The sequence below is a fragment of the Caretta caretta genome, chromosome 15 (genome assembly GCF_965140235.1).
Source record: "Caretta caretta isolate rCarCar2 chromosome 15, rCarCar1.hap1, whole genome shotgun sequence".
NCBI classification, from domain to species: Eukaryota; Metazoa; Chordata; order Testudines; family Cheloniidae; genus Caretta; species Caretta caretta.
In genome coordinates, this window is record NC_134220.1 from 390,973 (window position 1) to 411,319 (window position 20,347).

General features: G+C 51.2%; 1 protein-coding gene across 3 annotated transcripts in view; it reads right to left on the reverse strand.

Moving 5' to 3' along the window:
* SEC14L2 (SEC14 like lipid binding 2) overlaps nt 1–20,347 on the reverse strand; it is a 43,329-nt gene that overhangs the window by 13,245 nt on the left and 9,737 nt on the right. For 2 of the 3 annotated variants that reach the window (XM_048821294.2, XM_048821291.2), the window contains exons 2-8: nt 17,150–17,225; nt 10,250–10,293; nt 9,390–9,449; nt 9,077–9,265; nt 7,409–7,504; nt 4,455–4,515; nt 3,723–3,806 (exon numbers count right to left, since the gene is read on the reverse strand). In XM_048821294.2, coding sequence (XP_048677251.2) covers nt 3,723–3,806; nt 4,455–4,515; nt 7,409–7,504; nt 9,077–9,265; nt 9,390–9,449; nt 10,250–10,293; nt 17,150–17,225 — 610 coding nt within the window. Of the gene's footprint in view, nt 1–3,722; nt 3,807–4,454; nt 4,516–7,408; nt 7,505–9,076; nt 9,266–9,389; nt 9,450–10,249; nt 10,294–17,149; nt 17,226–18,256; nt 18,389–20,347 lie in introns of those variants that run through there. The other variant, XM_048821293.2, reaches the window with a different exon arrangement.

Here is a 20,347-nt window from a genome sequence, read left to right on the forward strand (position 1 = left end):
ACTCAGGAGAGCTGGCTTCAATTCCCAGCTCTTGGGCAAGTCACTGAGTTTCTCTGGCTCTCAGTGTCCCCCCACATGAAATAGGGCTGAGAATGCCCCGCTTGGGTTTGGCTTGTCTGTTCAGACTGTAAACTTTGGGCCGGGGCCCTGCTGGTCATTAAATAATAAGAGTGAAGCTCGAGGTGCATTGGCCACAGTTGTGGACTCCACTCCCTGTGGCTCTCAAGCCAGTGTCACAACATGAAATGCACTGTTTGGATTGCCATCTGCTGATGCACATTGAATGGGGCTCAAATGAATGATGGCTTTTTGTTTCATAGAATCATAGAATATCAGGGTTGGAAGGGACCTCAGGAGGTCATCTAGTCCAACCCCCGGCTCAAAGCAGGACCAATCCCCAACTAAATCATCCCAGCCAGGGCTTTGTCAAGCCTGACCTTAAAAACTTCTAAGGAAGGAGATTCCACCACCTCCCTAGGTAACGCATTCCAGTGTTTCACCACCCTCCTAGTGAAAAAGTTTTTCCTAATATCCAACCTAAACCTCCCCCACTGCAACTTGAGACCATTACTCCTTGTTCTGTCATCAGCTACCACTGAGAACAGTCTAGATCCATCCTCTTTGGAACCCCCTTTCAGGTAGTTGAAAGCAGCTATCAAATCCCCCCTCATTCTTCTCTTCCGTAGACTAAACATCCCCAGTTCCCTCAGCCTCTCCTCATAAGTCGTGTGTTCCAGTCCCCTAATCATTTTTGTTGCCCTCCGCTGGACTCTTTCCAATTTTTCCACATCCTTTTTGTAGTGTGGGGCCCAAAACTGGACACAGTACTCCAGATGAGGCCTCACCAATGCCGAATAGAGGGGGATGATCACGTCCCTCGATCTGCTGGCAATGCCCCTTCTTATACAGCCCAAAATGCCATTGGCCTTCTTGGCAACAAGGGCACACTGTTGACTCCTATCCAGCTTCTCGTCCACTGTAACCCCTAGGTGCTTTTCTGCAGAACTGCTGCCAAGCCATTCGGTCCCTAGTCTGTAGCTGTGCATGGGATTTTTCTGTCCTAAGTGCAGGACTCTGCACTTGTCCTTGTTGAACCTCATCAGATTCCATTGCTCCCTGTGCAGGAAACGGCATCACCAGTGGCATAAGCAGTGCCAGCCTGGGAAAAGGGTTTGTTAGCCCAGTGGCAGCACAGAGCCAGCTGAAGAAGCGGTCACACTGGGTTTTGTTTCAAGAAGAAAGCTAAGAAGTGAAGAAGGAAATACACAGGTCACAATATTAAGGTGCCCCTGGCTCACCTGACTGTTTCCCTTTAATAGCAATGGACTAATGATCTCACATTTCTTTATCCTTTTAACACAAGGGTTCCAAGTAGGGCTGTCAATTAATCACAGTTAACTCACACGATTAATGCAAAAAAGTTCATGCGGATTAAAAAAAAATCATGATTAATTGCAGTTTTAATCACACTGTTAAATAGAATACCAATTGAAATGTATTAAATTTTTTTGGATTTCTTTTACATTTTCAAATATATTGATTTCAATTACAACACAGAATTCAAAGTGTACAGTGCTCACTTTGATTATTTTTTATTACAAATATTTGCACTGTAAAAATGATAAACAAAAGAAATAGTATTCACCTCATACAAGTACTGTAGTGCAATCTCTTTATTGTGAAAGCGCAACTTACAAATGTAGGGCTTTTTTGTTACATAACTGCACTCAAAAACAAAACAATGTAAAACTTTAGAGCCTACAAGTCCACTCAGTCCTACTTCTTGTGCAGCCAATTGCTAAGACAAACAAGTTTGTTTACATTTATGGGAGATAATGCTGCCCACTTCTTATTTACAATGTCACCTGAAAGTGAGAACCGGCATTCGCATGGCACTTTTGTAACTGGCACTGCAAGGTATTTACGTGCCAGATATGCTAAACATTCGTATACCCCTTCATACGTCGGCCACCATTCCAGAGGACACGCTTCCATGCTGATGACGCCCATTAAAAAAATGTGTTAATTAAATTTGTGACTGAACTCCTTGGGGGAGAATTGTATGTCTCCTGCTCTGTGTTTTACCCACATTTTGCCATATATTTCATGCTATAGTAGTCTCGGATGATGACCCAACACATATTGTTCATTTTAAGAACACTCTCACTGCAGATTTGACAAAACGCGAAGAAGGGACCAATGTGAGATTTCTAAAGATAGCGACAGCACTCGACCCAAGGTTTAAGAATCTGAAGTGCCTCCCAAAATCTGAAAGGGATGAGGTGTGGAGCATGCTTTCAGAAGTCTTAAAAGAGCAACACTCCAATGCGGAAACTACAGAACTCGAACCATCAAAAAAGAAAATCAACCTTCTGCTTGTGGCATCTGACTCAGATGATGAAAATGAACATGTGTTGGTCTGCACTGCTTTGGATTGTTATCGAGCAGAACCCGTCATCAGCATGGACGCATGTCCTCTGCAGTGGTGGTTGAAGCATGAAGGGACATGTGAATCTTTAGCGCATCTGGCACGTAAATATCTTGTGACGCCGGCTATGACAGTGCCATGAGAATGCCTGTTCTCACTTTCAGGTGACATTGTGAACAAGAAGCGGGCAGCATTATCTCCTGCAAATATAACAAATGTGTTTGTCTGAGCGATTGATTGAACAAGAAGTAGGACTGATTGGACTTGTAGGCTCTAAAGTTTTACATTGTTTTGTTTTTGAATGAAGTTATTTTTTGTACATAATTCTACATTTGTAAGTTCAACTTTCATGATAAAGAGATTGCACTACAGTGCTTGTATTAGGTGAATTGAAATATACTATTTTTGTTTTTTACAGGGCAAATATTTGTAATAAATATAAAGTAAGCACTGTACACTTTGTATTCAGTGTTGTAACTGAAATCAATATATTTAAAATGTGGAAAAACATCCAAAAATATTTAAATAAATGGTATTCTATTATAATTTAAAAGCATGATTAATTGTGATTAATTTTTTTAATTGCTTGACAGCTCTAGTTCCAAGGGCTTTACAGACTATGTACTGTACATCACTGCACCAGCCTCTGGGGAGGACAGCTGTTTATAATCATTCACAGCACCACTAAGCAGTCCTGCAGGACAGGTAGTGAAGGGGGCGTGGGGGAGATTTAGGGAGACAGGGTGTAGCCCTGCAAACTGAAACTTGGCCAGGAGGGTGGATCAGTTTACAAAGACACCCGCAGGCAGTTAAAACACACCAGCTCGATTTTACATTTCATCTGAAATATGGTACTTCCAGCAATGCGCTGCCCCCTAGTGCCACGCAGGGGCAAGCTCTGCCACCAAGTCACTCACACCCGCCTGAGTCTTCCTGGGAGGTCTCCCATCCAGCTGCTGATCAGCCCCAGCCCCAGCCCCGCTGAGCCAGTGAGATGTACAAAGACGCTTTGAATGGGTTCATTTATCCTGCCCAGCATCATGATCATCATGAGGCCCTCCATGCCCAAACAGAACAACTGTCTGTGAATGGTGGGACTGGGGCATCAAGTAGGCCACAGGAAGCGGCAGTCTGGTGATGTCCCTGCACTGAGCAGAGGGGGTTAGACTCGGGCTGGGCAGCAACTTCCCATTAGAAAAGGGGCTCTGGGACTGGGGGCCTGGTCATTTTGGGCCCATGAGCTAGGCTGGAAGCAGTGGTGCAAGGCAGGGAAAGAGGGCAGGGTCAAACTCACCTCCTAGGACGACAATCTTCTTGCGGGTGTCTTCGCTCAGGAAGTGCTTGATGAGGTTGTAGGCCACAGGGAAGAGCTTGGGAGCTGCAAGGATGGTACAGAGAGAACATAGCATCATGGGCAAGAAATCCTTCACACCATCCTCTCACCCTGGCCTTCCACCTCCAGCACCACCCCCTGCCAGGGATCTGCAATGCCTTCCTCACGCCTCTCACCGATCCCTGCCATGGAGTGCCAGTGTTGTACCAATGTGATAGAGATGGGAGAACAACATACCACATGGCCAACAACATGGTGCATCTCTTGGGCTGACAGTGGTGTTTCCTACTGGGCCATGGCACAAACAACCATGCTTCCCCAGCTGGGTATCATAGAATCATGGAATATCAGGGTTGGAAGGGACCGAGGATGTCATCTAGTCCATGCCCCTGCTCAAAGCATGGCTAATCCCCAACTAAATCATCCTAGCCAGGGCTCTGAATCCCTGTACCCCAGGTGGCAAAGATAGAGGGTCTGCACAGAGCACCCTCCAGACTGGGTGTTCTGTGTTTCTCTCCCTTGGGGGGCAGAGACATGCATGCAGTATCTCCTGCAAATGCAAGTCTGCTGTCTCAGCTCACACATGTATATTGATGCGTGTGCATGCATGTGTATGTGCGTGTGCATGCAACTGCACAGTTGGGCGGGGAGGGGAAGCATGCAAGCCTTGTCCTGCATTGCGGTTAAACCCACCTTTAATTACAAACAGGCGCTTCAGGGTCTCAGGATAGTTCTCCTCAAACATGGACAGAAGCTGTGAATCCAAAAGAGCTTGTCAGTCAGGGAGACAGAAACCTAGCCCAAGCCCTCCCTGCCTCCAGCCAACCCTAGTACCTCATGTCTGGGACCTTGCCTCAGCCCCCGCCAGCAGCCCTGGGCTGTAGTAGCAAACAGCTGTTCGGGAGGAGACAGAACCAGACCCACACCCCTCCCCAGAGCCAGATCAGAAACCTGCACAAAGCTTGCAAAAAGAAAAGGAGTACTTGTGGCACCTTAAAGACTAACCAATTTATTTGAGCATGAGCTTTCGTGAGCTACAGCTCACTTCATCGGATGCATACTGTGGAAACTGCAGAAGACATTATATACACAGAGACCATGAAACAATGCCTCCTCCCACCCCACTCTCCTGCTGGTAATAGCTTATCTAAAGTGATCATCAAGTTGGGCCATTTCCAGCACAAATCCAGGTTTTCTCACCCTCCGCCCCATCCCCCCCACACAAACTCACTCTCCTGCTGGTAATAGCCCATCCAAAGCTTGCAATGATTTCAGATAAGAGACAGCCCTTCCCAGTCTCTTCCTTCCCCTCCAGGGCTTCTGCACCAAGGGACAGTTGTTCTGGTTGCTTTAAACCCCAGTGACCCTCTCGTCCCCCAATCTGAATCTCCCCCCGCCCATGCCAGAAACAGAGAGCAACAGAAATCAAAGAGCAAAGGCCAGTCATAAATACAGAGAAAGGACCAACAAGCAATTCAAATCCCAGCTCCTCAGGAAAGAGGGGTCAGTCTAGGACATAAACTCACTAGCTCTACTATCATGGGGGGGAGGGGGGAGAAAAGGGGCCAGTGCACCTGTGACTGGCCAGTTGACCCCTCCCTGTCCCCAGCTGGGCTTAAGAGAGGGCACCTGGGCCCTAGAGGGGAGGGGACTGGGAGAATTGGCCAGCTGGCTGGGAAGCAGCAGGTAGAAAGAGCTGTGTGGAACACTGCTAGCGAGAACTGGCCACAGCTCAAGGCCCCTGAGGCGTTTAAGGCTCAGGCAGTGGCTCCTTGGCAAATGGGGAAGATCCAGCTTATCTGGGGAAGTCGAGCCTGGGCTCAAGAGGGTTGGTGGGGGAGGGTCGATCCCCCCTGGCAGGGAAGCCTGGGGAGTGGGACACTGGGGAGCTCTCTTGGGGACACCTGATGGGGGCTGTGGAGACTGGCCACTCTCAAGTGGATGGCCTGGAGAGCGGGGCCTTGCATCGGGGGTGAAAGGAACTGGGAACAATGTGCTGCTATGGAGTTGGTGGGTGGATGGTGGTGATTCCCCTGGAGTGGGGAATGGAGAAACCACGGCACCTTTGTGTTTACTGTGCACACTGGAGAATGGCTTTAGGGGAACTACTGCACTGGTGTATGTGAGCAAGCTACACAGGTGGGCTTGGTAGTACACGCTGAGAGACAATATTCCTTTCAGGGATACTGAAAGGGAAACTGAGGCTAGGCGTGCCTGTTGTGTCACAACCTGCTCGTGAAGGGTTCCCACGGCAGGGTCACCAGATGACGTCTGCAGAGAGGAGGAAATTTACCCCTGTGCAGAGGGCTATAGCACCTGTAGGGCTGAAGCGAGACTCATGCAGTGCCCAGGCCTTAAGCAATAGCCCTCTGCATGGGGTGGAATTTGACCCCGAAAGAATAACACCGTTAAAGCCTTTCCATGCTTATTAGAACCCCACAACCATAGGGGAAAGCATATCTCACGATTTCTACAGCAATCTCATGGTTTTGGGGCCCCGACATGATTTTTCAAATGGTGGGGGATTGGCCAGTATTGAAGGATAAAACAGAATCATTCCAAACCAGCTATGCTGGAAGACACTGTCAGTATGACCAACCAGTCAAGAGTGAGATCTCCCAAAATCATGAGATTTAAAAAAATAACTTGGAATTATTTGTATTTGCTTTCTGTGTTTCTTTGAGCCTTTAGGGTTCAGGTTTTTTTCCACTGCCATAAGGGCCAGAAACTATTATTTTGGTAAATGAGAGCTGAGATTCTCACATATTCCCAAGACTCCAGGAGCTGGGGCTTTAAGAAAAACCACCAAAGACTACAAGAAACACAATAAAACTGTGAGAGTTGGCAACACTGGAAAACTACCCAAACTCCATGGATTTTGTAGGAACAAGAGAAGCAACCAAAGTCAGCCTTAAGCACCTCAAATCTAGAAGATTGGAGAGCCAAGGTAAGACATCAAACACTCCACTGAACGCATCCAGGAAGCCCTTCTAAAACTATCCAGCCCAACCTTCCAATCCAGACACTTATCCAAGATGTAGGTGTGTGCGCACTGCAATCAGGAGGTGTAATTGCAGCATGTAAGGCATACCCAAGCTAGGTTTGATCTAGGTACATCAAAGCTAGTTTGCCCAGGCCCCCGGGGTACACACTGGAGCAGCTGCCAGCTTCACTGCTATTGCTACTCGAGCTAAATCAAAGCTACATCTGCATATGCTGCAATCGCACCTGCTGACTGCAGTGCGGCCATATCCTTTCTCAGCTGGGCTAGTTAACCTGATAACCAAAAGAAAGGCCCTCAGTGCAAACATCTACTGCGGTATCTGTGATCCTGTCATATCCTCAATAAAAGAATAATGCTGGGTCTGGCCAACGCCAGTGTAATCCGTGAAAGTCCAGTTGGATTCCTTCCCGAGAAAGGAACCACCAACCACATCTTTTAGCCTGTAGACGCTTGTTAACAAAGAGGGGAAGATCTATTTGCCTGCTTCATAGACCTGAGGACTAACCATGAAAATCACCATGAAGTGAACTTGGGGGGGGAAAGCATATGATCTGAGGAAACCCATGCACCAAACCATTCGGCAGGATGGAGAATAAGCAATATGTAAACAGAGACCCCCCTCCCCCAAGCCCTACCTCCTCACCTCTCCGTACGCCTCCACGGCTGGCTTCCAGAGATGCTTCAGGCCCAGCCCCTCGCAGTCATAGATCATCATGACCGTCTCAACCCTCTTCCCCAGCTGCAAGAGAACAGAGCAAGATGATTCAGACGGACGCCATTCCGGCCGTCTGCAGGGTAACGTCCCAGGGAAACACACTGCCATCTTCAATCAAGACTCTGTTTTACTGTGTGACGGATGGTTTTCTCCTATTCACTTCCTGCTTGGGCCCTGAGGCATAGTGCCTTTCTGCATGACCCCCTGCATGACCTGTCATCCTGGCAGAGTGGTGTATAGTGTTAGGATATAGATATTCAGGCCTGTCTGTAAAGGCCTATACTCTAAGAATTTAGGTGTATCCCTATCACTTGGCTAGTTAGAGGTATAAAAGAAAGAATCAAAATCACTGTCTGCCAGTGTAAGGGCCTTCTCTTACTGTGACAGTCTGAGGCCCTGTTCTTAGGCTAAGGCCTTTGGCTAAGCGACAGAGGCAGCCGTAAACTGGGAAGTGAATGGTCACATCCTCACATTCCAAACTAGTCACATTGAAATAAGGTGCTATTGGGCTGTTAGGAATTTAATCCTGTCCTTATAGTGCCTATCACCTCCAGAGAAAGGGAAGTGCCTAGAAGCTGTAAAAGGAAATTGAGGTTGATAGTTTTCTGTCTGGTAAGAACTCACTTATCAATAGACACAGCTGGGAAACTCTTATGTCTTTACAGATGTAGTTGTGAAATCCTCACTTCTGTATTGTTTTGTCATTATAGTTCCCACTTTGCTATTGTTTATTGGCATGGTCTCTGTCTGGTTCTGTGATTGCTTCTGTCTGCTGTATAATTAATTTTGCTGGGTGTAAACTAATTAAGGTGGTGGGATATAATTGGTTAGCTAATCCATGTTAGGATTGGTTAGTTAAATTTTAGTAGAATGATTGGTTAAGGTATAGCTAAGAATATTACTATATAAATTAGGGGCAAACAGGAAGTAAGTTGGGATTTGAAAATAAGGAAAAAGGAACTTGTATTTAGCTTGCTGGAAGTTCACTCCAATAAACATCGAATTGTTTGCACCTTCGGACTTCGGGTATTGTTGCTCTCTGTTCATGCGAGAAGAACCAGGAAAGTGGGAGAGTGAAGGAATAAGCCCCCTTAGGGCCCCAATGCTCCAGCGTGGTGACGGGGCACTGCAGGAGACCCTGTCCTTCAGGGGGCCATCTGAGATTCCAAAGCTGTTCCAACATGTTGGGCTGTTAACACCCGAAGTCCTGAGCATATTCCAACACAGGCAGGTAACGTATATTCTGCCTCCCTGAATTCCACCCACTGTTTCAACTGGACACTGTTTTCTTCTTCACTACCTGCTCTGAGATGTTCTGCAGTGTTGCTGTGTGCTGTTAAACAGCTGCTCTCTTCCATCCCAGAGGTGGCTACATTTCAGTGGTGGGCAAAGTGACCCTGGTACAGAGAGCCTGTAATGCATTTCAGTTACTAGGATCCTAGCCCAAGTCCGAATGCAGGTTTCTCCTGAGCCCTACTCCAGTTTAGGACCCTAGATCTCAAGACAGAAAGCCCCTGGCCGCTCCTACAGGCTCCTTCCTGCCCTGGGCTCCCCAGGCCCAGATGACAATGATTCATGGAGGCAGTGAGGTCTCACCTTCTGGGTCTGCTTGTTACACTCCTGCAGCAGCATCTCGCAGTCACGGTACTTGTTTTTGAGCAGATCTTGTTTGGAGGCTGATAAGAGGATGCCTTTGGCATCGAGGGGCCCAATGATCTCATACCAGACGGGACAGCCATCCTGGTCATACCCACACATCCCCCCAGACATGTACTTCTGAATCACCTGCACAGAAGAGACACAGGCCTTAGATTCCCTCCACTAAGCTCAGCTGTTCACAGGCCACACCCAGAACAGGTGCGGAAATCCAGCCCTGAAGACAGGAGGGAGAGGGCAAATGGGGACTCACCTCCGGGGGGTGCCAGCTGATGATGTTGTCAGCATCCATGTGCTTCCGAACCTCAAGGTACTGTTAAAACAAACCAGAGGGGAGTGGTTGAGAATGGGGGGGAAACAGTCTGGGTCACTTTCAAGCAGGGACAGGGACAGGAAATACAGCAATCTGTGTACGTCTTCCACCCTCCTCCGATAAACACTGACATTGTGGAACAAAACTCAGCAAGGCTGGGAGCGACGTATGGATTACACAGCTGCAGCATCGGGAAAGATCCTACATGTAAGTGACAGCTTCTGCCCAAGAGGAACTCAGGACTGGAATTGGGGAGGGAGCAGGGGGCTGCACATCAAGACTGTGGGGCATCAGCAGAGCTGGGTGTGTGTGGAGGGTGAGGCTGGAGCAGCAGGCTGGGTTGAAGTGCACCCTCTGCACTGTGCTGGGGACTCAGGGCTGGAACAGCAGGTGGTCCCTTCTGGCCTTAAACCCCCTGTGACTCTGTGACAAGAAGGGGTGTACTGGGGTGAGGGGGTGGGGCAGCAGGAAGTGAGGAAGAGAGGGAAGGAATGTATATCTTGTTTAAAATATAAGATAAGAGCAATCAATTAAATAAATACTTCAAAGACTTCTGGTGTAAGCAGGACTCTGTGGAACCAGAGGCTGGGAGTGCCTGCCATGTAGCTAGGGGGCCTGGGCAGGTTTATCAATGGCTGCACACATGGGATCATGGGCTTGGATCCTGTTGGAATCAGCATGTGTGTACAGAGGGGTGGGCAGTGCAAGGGCATAGGGCTTGGGGACTGTTTTTGTTCTCTCCCCCACCCCCTCTTTGGGATGTAGAAACCCCAGGAATGGGGGTTGGGAGGCTCTCTTACCTTGCGGACCATGGCCTCAGATTTCTGCAGGTCGAAACATCGAGCTGCAACAGAACGGGGAGGTTATGCTCATGGCCAGGCCCATTCTGTTATTACCCATCTGAAAAGCTTGCCCCAAGGAGTTCCTGCTGGTGAACGATGCCAGCAGGGCAGCACTGGAGGCTGGAGCACAGCGCCAGTAAGGTACAGGAGTAGCAGGGAAAAATCAGCCCCCGAATTGTTCCTGGCCCCTCAACCAGAGGGACTGAACTCCTGGGATCAGTCCACGTGACCCATTCAGTCCATGGCTTCTCAGCTGAGCTACCACTATTGGAGTGAATAGCACCAGCTAGGGTGGCAATTTGTTTTATGTGGATATCTGCCTGCTGCACACTGGGCTGAGACCCACCAACTCATTGCGCACAAGCCACCTGCCTACCATCAGATGCTGATGAGTTCCAATCCCCACCACCACTACCTGGGCTGCATCCAAACCAAAGACCTGCAAGAGAAAAGCTCCTTCCCATTATTATTCTGCAGCCAGTGATGCCAGCAGGGAGTTGTGCAGAAGTCACTGACTGCTGGACAGTTCTGCTGAGGTTCCACAGGATGGAATAGACTCCATCTCCCTCAGCTGAGTTAGCTCTGCAGAGCTAGCAGGAACCAACAGGAGGCCATGCTTTCCAGTCATGGAAGCCAGGAGCTCTGAGTCTGATACATGCAGGGACCAGCAAGGGGCCTGGATTAGGATGGCATGCCCCTTTAAGAGCTAGAGGCCTCGGACCAGCCAACCTTAGTTACCAAGTAGACACACCTGAGCAGAAACCAGGCGATTCCCCTATAAGATACTCCTGGGGAAATTCTGCACCACTGCATATGAACAGAATTTATGTCCCGCACAGATTTCTTTGCTTCCCTGCAGAAAAATGACTTTCTGCCAGGGAAGCTGTGATGGAGTAGGGAATATTAACCTGGTAATTTTGCATGGGAGTTTTACTAGTTTACTGTCTTCTGCTAACACAGGGCGTGCCTCTGTTTCCCTGCGGTACTGCACCAATACTAGATGGTGATGGGAAATAGGGGTGTGACTTCACTGAGGGATGATCTTGATGGCCAGCATTGGTGGCTGCCCTTCATAACCTGAGCCCAGGAGCGGGTTGGGGCCAGGTGACACCTTCTGCCTGGGAAACTGGACAAAGGCTGGGGGTGTGGCTAGGTGAGGCAGCAGGAAGGGGTTTCAGTTTGGAGATGGCTGGGGAGATGGGGGGAGGCCCAGAACCTGGGTCTGGGCTCCCCACTCCCCAAGAGGCATCTGACTGAGGACCCCCCCTGCAGAGTCCCTTTGCACCCAGAAGCCCCCAACAATCCCCTGTACCTACAAGCTATGTTTTCTGTACCTACATGCTATGTTTTAGAGTGTGTTTCCGTCGTCTAATAAATCTTCTGTTTTACTGGCTGGCTGTTGGTCATGGTGAATTGCAGGAAGTGGGGCGTGCAGGGCCCTGACTGCCCTACACTCCATGACAGAGGCAAAGGGAAGCCACAAGAGCGACTCTCCTCAGTAGTATGTGTCGGGTGCCCAGGGCAGCCGGCAGAGCGGTAAATCACTGCAGGGTAGGAGGTGGGACTGGGGAAGACCTGGCTGGTGCCTCCTACCCTGCGCTGGGCTGGGCAGGACAGAATTTCCTCTTCCCCTGCATCAGACCCACCCCCAGATTTCTCCCCCAGCTGTAGGAAGCTCTGCAAACTGCCCCCCCTCCCCCACAAACACACACCCACGTGCGCTTCCTGTACCTATTGCTCCTCAGCTGCAGGGGGGGATCCCTGAACAGGGAGCTGCTAACCCATCCACCCAACCCCCGTGCATCCAGACCCCCTCATACCCAGACCCTCCCACTGAGCCTCACCTCTCTGCACTCAGAACCCCCCCCAATGAGCCCCACTCACCCTGCACCACCCCAACAACCCACCCGTACCCCCACCCTACCAAGCCCCAACCAGCTGCACCTGGATCCCCACCCCACTGAGCCCTACTCCACCAGCATGAGGACCCCCACACTGAGCTCCCTACACCCAAACCCCCCTGCTGAGCTCTATCCCTCCCAGACACCCTTCCTGCTGAGACCCAATTACCTTCACTTGGACCCCCCTGCAGAGTCCCTTTGCACCCAGAAGCCCTCAACAATCCTTTGTCCATCCAGATCCCCCCTACACCCGAATCCCCCAGTGAGCCGCCTGCACCCAGATTGCCCTACACAGAACCCTCTCTACTCACACCTGGATTCCCCCACATTAAGGCCCTCCACACTTGGAGCCTGGCCTTGCTGTGCCTGCCTGCCCACATCTGGTGAACCTGGCACAGAGGGGCAGGGCCCTGAGGTGGTTTCTGGGACAGGCCCAGGCCTTGCACTATGTCAGGGTTGGGTGCAGCCTCACTGCTGAGTCCGTGTCCCGGAGGCAAGCTGCACAGTGATCTCCCACCTCTATGCAGCCAGTGGCCTGTGCTCCCCAATGCCATGCTGGAGCCCCCTCTCCCCCCACCCCCAGCCAGCAGGCTCCGCTCCTTAGGAGGAGAAGCTGGAGCCTAACCCCAGTGTTAGGATGTAGATATTCAGGCCTGTCTGTAAAGGCCTGTACTCTAAGAATTTAGGTGTATTCTTATCACTTGGCTAGTTATAGAGGTACAAAAGAGATAATCAAAATCAACTGTCTGCCAGTGTAAGGTCCTTCTCTCACTGTGACAGTCTGAGGCCCTGTTCTTAGGCTAAGGCCTTTGGCTAAGCAGCAGAGGCAGCCATAAGCTGGGAAGCGACCGGTCACCTCCTCACATTCCAACCTAGTCACATTGAAATAAGGTGCCATTGAGCTGTTAGGATACACTCCTGTCCTGATAATGCCTATTGCCTCCAGAGAAAGGGAAGTGCCTAGAAGCTGTAAAAGGAAACTTAGTTTGATAGCATCCTGTCTGGCAAGAACTCACTTATCAATAGACACAGCTGGGAAACCCTTATGTCTTTATAGATGTAGTTGTGAAATCCTCACTTCTGTATTGTTTTGTCATTATAGTTCCCACTTTGCTATTGTTTATTTGCATGGTCTCTGTCTGGTTCTGTGATTGTTTCTGTCTGCTGTATAATTAATTTTGCTGAGTGTAAACTAATTAAGGTGGTGGGATATAATTGGTTAAATAATCATGTTACAATATGTTAGGATTGGTTAGTTAAATTTCAGTAAAATGATAGGTTAAGGTATAACTAAGCAGAACTCAAATTTTACTATATAGTCTGCAGTCAATCAGGAAGTAAGGGGGGGAATGGAAACAGGGAATGGGGGGGGGAATTGGAATCATGTTTGGCTAAGGTCAGGAATGGGAACAGGGGCACAAGTGTAAGGCTCTGTGGTGTCAGAGCTGGGAAGGGGGACACTAAGGAAGGAAACTGGAATCATGCTTGCTGGAAGCTCCCCCCAATAAACATTGAATTGTTTGCACCTTTGGACTTTGGGTATTGTTGCTCTCTGTTCATGCGAGAAGGACCAGGGAAGTAAGTGCATGAAGGAATAAGCCCCCTACCACCCAGGCTCAAGGGAAGGAGACTGGCCTGTGGTGCAGGAGTGCACAGATCAAAGGCTTTGCAACACCCCTCCCCCCTTAATAGCTCCCTTTATGATCTCTCTTGGAGGGGCTGCTAGGGCTTAAATCCCCTGGGTTCTGTGCCAGAGCAGCTTTACCTCACCTCTGCGGGAGAGAGGGTGAACAGTGAGCTCCTTTTATCACAGAAAGCTCCGTCTCTTGCCCTGTCTCCAATCACAGTGCTTAGCTGCTTTGTAAAGTCCAACAGGCAGAGCCTTCGTGGGAGCTTGTCAAGGGGGCGAATCTGCCCTAAGAAAAAGCTCTGCAGCTATCTCCCAAGCCCTGCCGCGTTTGCCGGGGCAGTGCCCCAACTGTCTGGGCTTTATCCCTGAGCTCATGCGAGTCGGTGACTTGTCAGCAAGTCCCAGCCTCCGGAGTCGAGAAGTGAGCTGTAGCTCACGAAAGCTCATGCTCAAATAAATTGGTTAGTCGCTAAGGTGCCACAAGTACTCCTTTTCTTTTTACACCTAAGTAAGGTTTCAGAGTAGCAGCCGTGTTAGTCTGTATTCGCTAAGAGAAAAGGAGGACTTGTGGCACCTTAGAGACTAACCAATTTATTTCAGCATGAGCTTTCGTGAGCTACAGCTCACTTCATCGGACGCATTCAGTGGAAAATACAGTAAGTTTCTGGCCCTTGGGTTTGTGGAGAATAGCCCGACACTCAGACCCCAATGTCCTCTAAAGGCTCTGAAAGCAGACGGCAAAAGCAAAAGAAGCAGAAAGTTGATTGGATGCAGGGGTGGTGCAGACGGGTTGGTCCTGCCGACGTGTTGGACGCTGGAGAGTCAAAGGGGATGAGGGAATATCTTTTGTTAGATCAGCGTCTGTTGGTGGGAGAGACACACTTTTGAGCTTGCATAGAGGAAGAGCTGTGTGGAAGCCTGAAAGCTTGTCCCTCACCGCAATACATTGATCCAGTGAGATATTACCTCAGCCACCTAGTTGCTCAGAGAGCTCATGAAGTCTCGTGATTTTGAAGGCAATTGTGTTTTTTAATTTAGTATTTGTTTAACACATGGGGTTGGCACCAGTGCTGTAGGGTACGGAACCAGTACTGCAGAATACTTGGCTTTGTAGAAACATGTGTTAAGACCCAACCTCATACGTGGATCATTATGTGACAGCCGCCATCTTGACCAGCCCACAGGTAGCCTCCTGAGCTAAGAACATGAGCTGCTGCAGCTTGAGCAAAAGAGCCTCAGCCCCCTAGCTGGGGCTACATCAGACTCAGATCAGCTGCAGGTCAGGCAGAGGAGGGGGCCCTCACACACACTCACCAGCTTGCGTCTAAGGTTACTGTCCCAGTCATGCACTCTTCTCCCCCTCCACACCCCCATGACAGCAGATGGATTTGAACCCATGACCTCTGGCATAGGAAGCAGGAGTCCTAAGCCAGCTGGTTTACGCTGGTGTCTGAGTGGATCCCAGAGACTGCAGAGGAAGGAGTTCCCTTTGCTATAATGCTGGTCCCAACACTGAGGTTTGTAAAAAGCCCTGTATTTTAATGACAGAACAATGTAAATCTGGGGCTAAGCGGCCTGGGCCCATGCTGTCCAGCTGGGTGCTTACAGAGCTGACCCTCCACCCATAAACTAAAAGCAGCCCACTGCTTGGACGGACTGATCCCCCCCCCCAGCCCCTCCTGCTCTCAGTGCTGGGAGTACTCCACACACCCTTAGACCAGAGCAGTGATCTCAGGGCCTTGTGGGTGTGTTTAGGGTCCTGGCTTCATGGGGCCAAGTAGAAAGATCCTGATCTTGGAGGGCCTCTCTTTGGGGCCTGCTACAGTGAGAGCCTGGGAGGTCAGAGCCGATGGGGGAGATATGCAAAGGTAGGAAGGGTGGATGGGCCAGCCAAGGAGAGGTAGGCACCTGCAGCCCTCTGTGCTTTTAGAAGCCTCCCCCTAGCACAGAGGCCAAGCAGACAGGACCCACAGAGCCCCTTGTACTGGGACTTGCCCTGGATCTGGCATTGCCTGGCCTCTGTGCAGGGGGATAGAAATCTCCCAGGTCAGGGCTGGACAAGACTCTGAATTTTGGACTTTTCAATACAGATAGCAGGAGAAAGTGGGAGGGAGGGAGTTCTCTGTGATAACAGAGCTCACAGTTCACTGCCCCACCCCCCCGCCAAGATAAGGCCCCTTATCCGGCCTGTGATATCGGCCTGATCTGTACCAACCCACCCAGATTCCTGCAGATGGCACAGAGCCATCCAGAATGCACCTGCAGGGGAGGGGAGGTCCAGGCCAGGGAAATAAAAGCTCCTTGACAGGACAGAGCCATCTTCACGCTGCAGAGAGATGTGCACCCTGGCAGCCAAGGCCCTGCTCTTCTCCCACAGGGACAGGCCCTTTCCCTGCCTCCCCATATGGATGCGCTCCCTGCCCATTTGTGACTCAAAGGCAAAGATGTCATGGCTGCCACTGGGATGCTGTTAGTCTTTCTTCCCTGCTTGGCTGTAACTGTGGAGTGTCCCACTGGTGCCCCCAGCTGGGAATCAGACCTGGGGATCCCTCCAGGACTAAGGCCCCATGTGAGAGGAGCAGCAGGGCTGGAAACACTCAGGCCTGGGTGCTCAGGAAGCCATGTGCCCCCACAAGCCAAGACAGCCCATTCATGCTCCAGACAGAGCAGGCTGGCTCTGCCATGGCCAGGGCCCAGACCTCTCACAGAGCTGAGCTCTTAGCCCTTTCCCCTCTGGGTTCCCTGCTGCAGGGCTGGCTCGGGCCACAGCTAATGCAACCAAGAAACGTGGCTAGCTCCCTGTGCCTGCTCACAGGGTTTGTGTATAACCCAAAACCGCAGCTGCCCCAGACAAAAGAGCAGCTTCTCCCTCCTCTGATCCAGTTCCCACACCTGAACCATCTTCCACTGCACTCAGACGACATCCCAGGGCTGCTTGGAGCCTGGGGTCTGAATCCTACATCAAAAGCTCATGAGTGCCCCTGTGGTGCTAAGGGATTGCCCCTTCCCCCTCCTCCCCGGGGCTCAGCAAGGGCATTCTCCCCCTCCCCGCCATTCCCTCCTCTTGTGCCCAAGGAGGCATTTCCCCCCTTCCCTGCTCAGTGGTGACACGCCCCACTCCCTCTACGCGACAAACCTAAAACACCCCAGGCAAAATCAGGCCCGTCCATTTTCTTCCTGTCTCACAGGAGTGGGAACAACAAGAAAGCTCTAGCAGTGGCTCAGTGCCTGCGGCTGATCTTGGCTCAAGGGCCTGGGTGCTGGGGGGGCAGCTAGGGCTAGCTTGGCTCCACACCGCATCTCCCCCCTCCCTCCAGCCCCCATTACCTCTGAGCCAGCGCAAGAGGAAGTAGTCGTCCTGATGGGGAAGGTAGGGCAGCACATCCTGGAGGTTCTCGCGGAACTGCAGAGAGAAGAGGAGCAGGGACGACATCATGGGCACTTCCCAGTGCAGGACCAGCAAAGCTGGAGGCACCAACTGGGCACTGCAGGGTTTGCAAGCTCAGTGCAGAGGCCAGGACTTCTCACTCAGCCCCCCATGACCCGCCCCGTTCATCCCCAGGTGCTGGGCCCTGGGACTCCCAAGGTTGATCCCACGGCTAGACTTTAGTCAAGGCAGAGGCAAGGAGAAGGTAGACTCCCAAGGGGCACGGTTGCATGCAGCTGCCCAGGAAGTGCTCAGCTGCCAGTCCACAGACAGCCCCATGCCTGCCCTGCCATCTGGCCAAGGCCTCTCACACGCCTGACCTGCTTCCCTCGGCCACAAAGACCAAAGGGCAAAACGACTGCTGAGCATGTCTACAGCAGGACGTGTCTCCTGCATGGGCCTTGTGCTGCTGGAGCTGGGGGCTACAGAACAGCAAAAGGCCTGAGCCCAATGTTTGAGCCCCAACTGGAGATGCTCAGACTGCAGTGACTTCCGGGGGGGTGGGAGGTGGGGTGTCTCTCCCTTACTGCCATCGCTTATGCTGCAGGCAGGGCTGGCTGCAGGCACTGAAGGAGTATTGGGGGGCGGAGGCAGGGAGCTGTCTAATAAGGAGCTCTTCAGCATGGTAGCATACCCTGGCCCCTAGAGATCAGGGCTCCAGGGAAGATGCTGTAGAGTGGAAGAGACCCATTAGGTCCCATCTAGTCCAGCTCTCTGGGCTGGAGACAGAGTTGTTCTCTGTCCAGTCTAGCTGCAGGGTCCCATGGGAGACATTCCCACCACCTCCCCGGCAGGCCTGTCCACAGCCCCGCAGATCTTGCTGGCAGGGTGTTTCCCTGCTGCTCCTTTCCAAGGCGTCACTCCAAGGGGGCATTCTTCTCCTTCCACCCCACCCCACGCAGCAGCCTATACAGTACAACTGCCTGTGTGGCTGACGTCTTTCAGACAACTGGCATCCCCCTCCCGCCCCCCCAAGTTAATATTTCAGTCCTGTGACCCACACCCACCCGAGGTCCTGTGCACTGGGCGTCAGGCTGGGACTCCAGTTGCTTTCAGCTTGGGTCTCTTGTTCGCAAGGGCCTTTCAGTGCTTTCATCGATCACGCTCAGCACGCAGCTCTGGTTTTCATGCTGCCACTGCCAGATCAAGGCCTTAGTCCTGATCGTCAAAGCCATGAGCCAGTGAGGAGCCAGCTCCATCAAGGACCGTTCCCCAGCAATCGCTCGTGCCAGAAGGGTCACGGCACTTGGGCAGCACAAGGGGGTTGTTACTGCTCCTGGGAATAGCCCTTGCATAAGGGGACTCCCCGGCCAGCATAAGAGATGTGGCGGGCAAAGGGGGCTTGGCCTCAGCCCTGGGGTTCTTGTAATTTTAACTGGGGGCTGCCCAGGCCCAGACCACCCTGGGAATAGGGGCAGACCAAAGGCAGTTCAAAGGCACAAGCAGGAAGCGAGCAAAGAAGAAGCAGGGCCACTGGTCACTCAGCCCGCTGCGCTCCTTAGGAAGTGCTGGCACAGAGCCCAGGCCCCAGGCAGGGGCGAGATGGGGTCTGGTCTGGCTGTGGAACCAAGCTCTCCATGAGATGAGCCTAACCCAGGGTCTGACCGTTCATAGGGGAAGTGTAAGGGATGAAGCCCTCCTGCCCTAGCCAGACTGCCAGTCACCACAACACTCCCCCATCCAGAGCAACGCTTCCCCAAACCACCCCAGAAAGAGCTTCCTGGAGGGGCCAAAGATACCATGAAGTCTACTGGGGACCTCCCTACACCTGGCCAGCTAACCAGCTCAACCCTGGACACGGCTGTGAGGGGAGCCAGGTGGGGTGGTGGAGCACGTCTAATGCCTTGCAGTGCTGGGCGCAGGGCAGCACATCCCACCCCGCGAGAGGGGATGCTTGTCATGCTCAACAAGGCTCCTTCTGGCCAAGTGAGGAACAGCATAGCTGAGCTGGAAGGGAAATGGGGGTCAGTGATACAGGGTAGCCCTGATCTCAGTCTCCCAAAAGGGGAGGCATTAAAGCAATCTTTAGGGGTCTAAAGAGGTCTCTAGGGTTCCTGAAGGGACCCTTCAGGTGCTGGCATAGGGCACAAAGACACGTGGATGGCGGCATGTGGGCAATTTGTGTAGGAGGCAGCATTTCTCTCCTTGGTTTGGCAGTCCTCTTCTGAATCACAGAGCTGATTCCTGTCCGATATATGGAGAACAAGGGCTTAGTGGCTGGGAATCGCTATGCACGCACCCCCGGCAGGCTGCTGTGCAGTACAACATTGCCACCAGTTTGAGAGGCAGCAGGGGAGCCCCAGCAGGTGCCTTGGTCAATGGCAAACCCAACACGGGGGTGCAAAGGACAGGGGAGGAATCAGTCCCAAATAACAGATATGCGAGTTAAGCCTGAGCCTGCAGATCAGCTGATCCCCCCCCCCCCCCTTCCACGACACACACCGGGGTCAGCCACAGCCGCACCAGGGCAATGAATAGCATAAATCTCAGAGGGGCACAGCACTCTAGGTCCTTCCCTTCACTTCTTAATGGGGCTGGTTAGATTATTGTGGTATGAAATTAGGTGTAATTAAATCTGAGATTAATTCCTTTGCCTTGAGAACAGCACCCCGGAGGAGCATTGTGAAGGGAGGATAGGATGAAAGCCCATCAGTAGCTCCGGGAAACAGGAGAGGAGAATTTCTAAAGATCTGTTGTCAATTAATGCTGTGCCCAATCTCTGATTCCTTGAACCAAAGATATTGCACAAAAGAGATTTCAGTTACATGCAACTATGCATCAGATCAGACCCTCTGCAGAGAATATAACACTTCTCAGTTTGCAAAACTTCCCCGACCTTCCCAGTGCTTAAAATCCATCTCTCTCTAATTCGACTGTCCATCTAAAATACCCCCTCCATCCTCACTGATCTCATCCTAGTCTGCCTCTTATAATATAAAAACAAGAGGACCTCCCAAGACATTAAAAGGCAACACAGCTAAAACTGATAGGAGGAAACACTTAAAATGTCTAATTTATCTCTCTGGAGCTCGCTGCCACAAGACATGGGTGAGGTAAAGAGTTTGATAGGGTTTTGAAAAAAGAATAAGGTGTTTATA